We start from the raw sequence: 7,831 nt of genomic DNA on the forward strand, positions 1-7,831 counted from the left end.
GGGAGTCGTTGTTTTACCAGATCCAATTCTGAAAACTGTTTTTGTTACAAAAGATCACCTTTCTATTTGTGATTGCTTTTGTAATTTACTTTTATTATATTTACAATTCTTAAATTCAAATGAAAAAAAACGTGATTTCATTTCAGAAATCATTGCACGTACACAGAGAACTGTTTTCTTTTTTTCGTGCGGTTTAGAATTGATGGATGAGGTACATTTTTTCGTTGAGTAACTGTAAGATACTATCTCGTTTGAATCTCTTCATTTAAGAGCAAAAAATGCGTTGATTTCTTCCTGGGTAACAGCGGATAAAAATCGATAAAATGTAAGAAGGAATTACCAAAAATAATGCATTTGAGTAGTCTTCGAAATGATGCGCGCGCGTTTTTAATATTTTTGTTCTTTCGATGAAGGTCGAGAACTTGGTATAGCGCACGTATGTGTTTTCTGTGTCAAAATCTATACGGATTCATACCCCCGCCTTTGTGAAAAGATGCGAGGAATCGAATGGAGGAGTTTAAGACTCGATGATCCGTACTGAAATGACAGCTAAAATGATGATATGTCAATAAAAGATGAGCTGTAAGCTGAAAGTATTCCCTGCAACTGAATAAATAGCCGATACGTACAGGTTTCGCTACTTTGTATTTTCGCTTGAAATTAAGTCTATACGTAGATTTACTGCATAGCTTTTGGTACTTCGACGTTGCTAGGCTACCTATTTCCGATTCGATTTACCGAAATCACACACAGGCACAAAAAAAATCCGGTATTTATCTGCAAACTATTTCTTGATCAGAATTATAAAACATTATGTTTCCAAGAGCAGAAAAAGCTTTTGAATATTTAAACATAGGTGCGGCTAGCTTTAGACATTTAAATTCTGTTTCCCAGCTGCAAAAACAACGGTGTGAGGTCGCCATTTAATCTTTCAAATTATGCGATTGTTGAATACGCTCGATTCCTTTTTATGTTTCTATCTGAACATTGTTTCTTTTTTCTGTCTTACTTTCTTGTTGCTATCAACGACAGTTTATCTAAAAGTACGTGTTAAACAATCTTCCTTACAGTTAATTTCAAGGCACTCACAGCGTTTGAGAAATGAAATTATTCTAACGTTCCATATAGCAGTATAAATAAAAATAATCCCAGTTAAATTATGCATAGCCCAATCTATTTTTCGCACCAATTTTTCGTCGCCTTGAGACTCGAAAAAAGACATTGAAAGAACTCTGAGTAATTCAATTTAATTTCCCTCTCCGCTCAAGTAACACAAAGCATTACCAGTATTTATCTTTCGCTGATGATAACTGTTGATCTTGGTTCTTTTAAAAGTGTTTTTCCGTGGAAAGCACTGCCAATGAAAACCGCCAAAAATTCTTGAGCGATTATTTGATGAGGCCTTTATGAAAGGCATCATTGTCACTCCCACGTATTGACAACTCCCACAAATCATTGTTTTCATGACATCTATGAATTTGTAAATGTAAATCTCGTTCTACAGTCTATAAACAGTTGGCCTTGACTGTTTACACTGAGACCAAGGTGGTTTAAAGTGCTCCAAATTATATTATTTTCACGCAAGGCTACTCCAGTCGGAGCAATCGTCACCTCATTCGGCGCGATCGTTCTTGGCGTTAAGGACGTGGTCAACTCGATGACTCAAATTAACTTCTCCATATGAACGTTACAAGATCATGATCTCTTCGTTCTTCGAGGGCCCTCGCTGAGATTTTACTCCACAGAGTCAAAGATTATGTTGATTTTAACGGCGTAATCCCAAAGGTTTACTGGTACTTTTGGCTCAGTCGAGATTAACCTTTGCGCTTTGGAATGGAGAAGGGAAAATTATCCAGTTCAGCGAATGACGATTCGTCGAAGCAATGTCAGAAATTCGAGGGAGAATCAATAAATTTGGCTAAAAAGATCTTAAATACAGTTGACAAGGACCTCGTCATCCCGAAATTATCCTTCTTTTTCTATTTCATGGCAACCGGCGCTTTCCTTCCGTATCTTGGCGTGTTTTACAAGCAGTTGTGGCTTACAGCTCGACAGTCTGGTATTCTGCTTGGAGTTCGCCCTTTTGTGAAAATGTTATGCTCGCCTCTCTGGGGAATGGTCACGGATGTATGCAACAAGCCGAAGCTCATTCTACTTGTGTCCATTCTGGGAACAACTGTGGCCCATTTCTCGCAAAGTATAGTCTCGCCGTTTCATTTGCCTTGCTACCCTGATGTGAACATAACAAACTTTAGCAAAATCCGGTCTAACTTATTCGCTCAATACTCGGTTGATCGATCGTCGCGACAAAGTGGCTTCCCAGCCACTAATACAATTTTGCAAGGAAAGTCTCTCACAAAAGGTGCTGACGAAACAAATGAATCATCAGCTGAAAATGCCGGTATTGCAGTTCGAGGGTCTGTGGCGACAGAAAAATTCCTAATAGATAATGATTTTGACAAACAGAAAGAGCTTGGGAAGGACATGCATCCCTTCGATTATGGGACAGCTCAGAAAGAAAGCATGGAAAACACCGGACCAAGGCACGAAGATAAGCCGCGAAAAATCACTGAGGCAAATTCCAAAATATTGACAAAGAACAAGAAACGCAAGAATCCTAACATGAAGAATGATTTCCGTGTGAAAGATAATCAAAGTATTTTTGCAACTTTGCTGGTTATTGTGTTTCTAGGTGAATTTATTGCTGCACCAGCACCAATGCTGACTGATAGCGGAACACTTGGTATTCTGAGTGGCAGGGAACACCAATACGGCCGACAAAGGCTGTTTGGTTCCGTAGGCTGGGGAATCGGTTCTTTGTTGTCAGGGGCTGTGGTGACAGCTTTCAATTCATGCCCTTACGAAGACAGTATAAACTATGTGTCGTGCTTTTACGTATTTGCTGGAGCGATGATTCTCGACTTCTTTGTCGGCCTGTTCTTCAATTTCGTACCAGCGCCCTCTAAACAGGATGTTTCTAATATGGAAAACGAGTTTTTCAAGGGACTTAAGATATTTTATAACCTGAAGAATGGAGCCTTCATCTGCACACTGCTGTTCCTTGGGTTCTCCCACAGCCTGCAGCTCTCTTTCTTGTTTTGGTTCCTTCAAGACATTGGCGGAACACCGATCCTTTTCACCATCATTGTTGCAGTAAATTGCCTGTCTGAGGTAGTGATGTTCTTCCTTGCCACTTACTTTGTGCAGAAGATCGGCCACGACGCCGTCCTCTATACAGGGCTTGCCTGCTATGGGTTACGATTTTTGCTTTACTCGTACCTTAATGAACCATGGTGGGTTTTGCCCTTAGAAGCTTTGCAAGGCTTCACATACGGAGGAGTTTGGACAGCAAGTGTTGCATACGTTGGACCGCAACCAGGTGAGGAAAACAGTTTGTGTTCAGCAATTTGTTACAAGAGTCGCCTGTTTATTTAAGATAAAATATCACGCTTCCCAAGATTCGATTTCCTAAGCTTAAGCAAGTTTCGAATCTAGTTACCATTATTTCGATTTAATATTTCATTTTTTGTTTGATTACCTACGTGCTCCAGAGAAATAGAGAAAGCTAAATTTTCAAAAGCTGACCGCATCGCCCCAATATTTTTTGTTGTTTTCAAAAGAAATAAGATCAAACAAAACTAGTTATTCTCCCGGTCAGATTATTTGTTTTCGTTTGCGTTATAAGATACCGGACCTCATGCAAGGAAGTTGTAAACGCCAACGTAGAAAATTTTCAGTGGTCAATAATTTAAAAACACCAGTCACTCATTCACTTGAACTGGATCAAAAAGACCTTCCCGGATATTAGATTAACATTTAAGGTAAAGAAACTGTCATGAAATTGGAAACGTTTTCCAGGTTGAAGGAAAATTTAAGTTTTTTAGTGCATATAGAGCCCTAAAAATGTTTCTTATTTATAAAGAAGTTTTAATTAGTGTCAAAGCTAAGGAAACTTTTTTTGTGAGTCACCACCTCTAAACATAAATGAGATTCTTAAATTTTGCAACACCCGCTCATCACACTTAGAGGAAAATTTACTTTTTAAGCTAATCAATTTGTCTAAGAACTAAAAACCATTAACTGTATCACTAAACCAACACCTCATGCCATAATGAAGCTTTGGCCCTAACGAATAAACTAAGCCGCCGTTATTAAAATTACTAGCTATTATTCAAATTAGTTTACCCTCGAACGCAGAGGCTCGTTTCAATAGGTGTAGGGTTTTTGTTAAGATTTTCTAATCTAGTTTCAGCTTAACTACACGCCCTTTTCATCTAGTTGGAATTATTTTGATGGAATTTCCGTGGGCGCGTTGCTAAGATACTATATGAATGACTTTATTCTTTAATTTCAAACTGAACTGAGGTAGTGAATAATTGATACTTTCTTCATAAGCTTAATCCTGCTTTTTCTTTTTAAACCACTCATCAACTCATTTCTTGTCTTTTCCGGAGCATCTGGTTTCTTTACCCTAGTTCTTTTTCAAAGGAAGTTAATTGATATTCTTTCCATCTGATTTGCATCGCCTGCCTCCCCCACATAAAACCAATTATAAAAGGCATCGTTTATAGGCCGTATGCTTTATAATTTAGCTGTCTTGGCCGCTTGTTAATAAGTAATGGCGAAGAAAATTTTCTTTCCTTTAGAGATTGCAAATCTTCATACAAGCGGAGAAAAAAATCATTTTCAAATATTTTCTCTCAATTATTTTTTTCCAATTCAAACTGAACAAGACAACCCCGGAAAGCTAAAAAAATCTAATTTACAGTTGTAACGAATTTCTGAAACGAATACTTAGAATGAGGTGAAAAAAGCAATTTTCAACACTTTAACAATTAGCCGCAGTTGGTGTTTCCGTGAAGTTTCAGTACATTTATCTGTTATATCGATGATATTGAACAAGAGTCTCTGGCCCCCATGAGAAATATGCGAGGAGACCCGCGGTTGGTCTATGATAGAGCTGACCAGATTTGCGTGATCGTTGGCAAACAGGCTTTCTCCACAAAAAACCCTTATCAAAAGAATATTTTGTAAAGATTTTTAAGTAAGGAAGCTCATATATCTGAAAATTTAACAAATCAGTTGAAGTTATCTTCATCACAGTGATTTTACTAAGATTCTTATAAAATATGTCGAATTTAAAACAAAAATCTTGTCTAAGGTATGGTCAGTGTGTGAAAGAAGCTCGCGTTACAATTTCCCGTCTTAACATTCAGCTTTTTTTTTATCTGGTATCTTCATTGAAGTTCAGATCTGAACCACGGCATCGCATCGCGTGCAAAGTGTGGCCATGTGGTTTCTTATCGATCATCGGTTTTTTTATGGTCATCATCACGAAATATCAAGTCAAGCATAGTGCAGAAAAACCAAAGAAACATTCCCAAAAAAAATACAACAAGCAATTGCGTAAAAAAAAAAAGATCATTATTTATTTCACTTGTTGCTGGATAACAAAACACTTCACAGATCAACGAGCAAAGTTGATTTTCATCTAGTAAATTATTTTGTCTGTTAATTATACAGTAACAAAAACAATTTTTCCGATTACATTTGTTATGATATCAAGGCTTTCAAGATTTAGCTGATTGAAATCAACCTTGACCTTGAATATCCAATAGCTCACGAAAATCTCATCTGGTACGATAAGACTATAAGAAAATAAAGTTCTTTTTTGATTCACTCTACTCTTTATTTATTTCCAGGCTCCGGAGCTACTATCCAAGGCATAATTCACGGGGTGTACTGGGGTCTAGGTATGGCAGTGGGCGGAGTCATTGGTGGGTTGATGGTTCACTCGATTGGCGCACGTTTGACATTTCGCCTTGAAGCGGCTTTGTCCTTTGCAATTCTTGTTCTGTTCTTCGCGATCAACAATTTCCATCAAAAAAGTTCTCAATATTCTCAGATTCCCTCTGAGCCTGTTCAGGACCCAGACGATGACCAAGAGAGTGCTATAGATGAAGACAGAACAGGGGACGCTAAATGAAGTAATTTATCCACAAAATTTTAGTTATCTACTAATTTATTTGACTTATTTATTCATTAGAACTCATTGACATAAGAATTTCTCAAGGGATTATAAAATATTAGGGTAATTATGTTTTAAAAAGTTTCCAGAGGAATACAGTATATTATTTTTAGATCATTATAAATTTCGATATCCAGGGAAACGTTTTGATTTTTGTAAGCAAATATGGAACAGAACAAAATAAGGTTAACTGAACATCATGCTAAATATATTCGGAATGCACAAGTTCGTTTTTATCAAACATTTTACCTTTATTTTCTGTTAACACATTTCAGATAAAGTTTGATCTATGCTTTGCCATAAGCAAAGCTATAATTGTGACTTTACCACTGAAGAAAGAAAAAAAAATGGAAATTATCATTTGAATTTTTGAATTATTGAGGAACTCTATCAAAACAGGTATTAGACGGTATTACGTTCACTGAATTCTTAACTGCCTCCTCGATTTTGTGAGAGGGAAAAATATGGAATTAGTGAAAACATTTAACAAGTTACATTTGCTATTTTAAATGAATTATCCAAGGGCAGATAAATCATGAATCTAATTTATAATACCTCTGTTTATGCTTGGTTTCAATAGCAAATCCTACACCCAATATCTTGGGATTGGTACATCATAGGGTTAGTACGAAAGTAAAATTTGTACGATCTATCATTCTTCCTGTATAAGTGTTAAGATTTCCTTAAACATCTCTCCAGTTCAAAACTGAGCAGTTTTTTCGTCGTTTCCAAGATAAATCCATCCATAAGCAGCCGGAAAAATCTCAGTCAGATCGAAAAGGAAGGTTTTGATAATGTTAATGGTGTTATGTGTAATTATACATTTCTGTAGTAAATAAGTTTCTGTCGTTAGTGTACTTGTGAAAATTCGCAGATATATGTAGACTGACTTTCACAAAGAAGAATTTTCTAATCTTTGGAAGAGGGTGCAGATCGAGGCATTAAATTTAGTATGTGGAAAACAGAAGTGCTTTAAATATCTACGATACATGTACCGTACAACCAACAAATCGGGAAAAAAGTAGGCAAATTTTCTATGGAATATATCAAAAGACCTGTGTTATGCACTTCTCTGCATATTGAAAAATGAAAACTGTTCGCGACCCGCCAATATTGCTATTATTAGTCTTGTTACGCATCTCTGAATAAAGTGCCGCTTACAGTGTGGGGCAATTATCATTTGTTACAATTAGTGTAACATCTGATGACCAAACTGTTAGTTCTCAGGATAAGTATAAGCCATATTTTCTCGTGCTTCTAATTTTGGAAAGTTCCCTGCTGGACAGGTGCACGTGCTTACATAAACTTTTCTTCTGGATAAGGGGGTAGCTTGTTTTAGGCGCTAATTTAACGAGGCTCGATCATAGTGCAAGGAGAAAAAAGGAGGAGTGTTTAATACGATTCAAGATGTGTCTGTTACGGGAGAAGAGAGTTCTGTTTTTATTTTCTTTTTTGAACCATACTTGCCTTGAACGAAAACCGGCGAAAAAAAAAACCACTAAACGCAAGTTACAGACCTCCTCCTTTTATCGTCTAAAAGGCTATTGTCGCCCAGAATAGACAAGTTTTAAAGAGTTTGTTAGGTCGATAGCCAATTTATTTTTAAATTTGACTTATTATTGTCTAGAAGATGATGAAAGGGATTTACCAACCGCCGAAGAGAATTTGAATGGCGAAAATTTCTTGCTTTCGCCCTTCTCATCGGTGCTCGAGTCATCATTAATAAAAGTCTTTGATTTCAGTTTGAGAAAGAAGTTATTGGTTTCTTTCTTAGTTTTTATTTTCAGCCGATGATAAAATTAT

The 7,831-nt window shown here is 36.7% G+C and overlaps 1 protein-coding gene across 1 annotated transcript; it reads left to right on the forward strand.

The window, feature by feature from the left end:
- The first annotated feature begins 1,500 nt into the window (after nucleotides 1–1,500).
- LOC111324728 (major facilitator superfamily domain-containing protein 6) lies at nucleotides 1,501–6,575 on the forward strand. Its single transcript, XM_022928354.2, has 2 exons — nucleotides 1,501–3,379; nucleotides 5,703–6,575. The coding sequence occupies exons 1-2, from the start codon at nucleotides 1,834–1,836 to the stop codon at nucleotides 5,984–5,986; spliced, it is 1,830 nt and encodes a 609-aa protein (XP_022784089.2). The 5' UTR covers nucleotides 1,501–1,833; the 3' UTR covers nucleotides 5,987–6,575.
- Nucleotides 6,576–7,831: the final 1,256 nt, after the last annotated feature.

This window comes from Stylophora pistillata, chromosome 1 (assembly GCF_964205215.1).
Source record: "Stylophora pistillata chromosome 1, jaStyPist1.2, whole genome shotgun sequence".
Taxonomy (NCBI): domain Eukaryota; kingdom Metazoa; phylum Cnidaria; class Anthozoa; order Scleractinia; family Pocilloporidae; genus Stylophora; species Stylophora pistillata.

Bases quoted from the DNA above. Each gene is read 5' to 3' on its own strand.
- LOC111324728 (XM_022928354.2), top strand. From the start codon at position 1,834: ATGGAGAAGGGAAAATTATCCAGTTCAGCGAATGACGATTCGTCGAAG. The intron at 3,380-5,702 runs GTGAGGAAAACA...ATTTATTTCCAG, and splicing joins ATACGTTGGACCGCAACCAG to GCTCCGGAGCTACTATCCAA.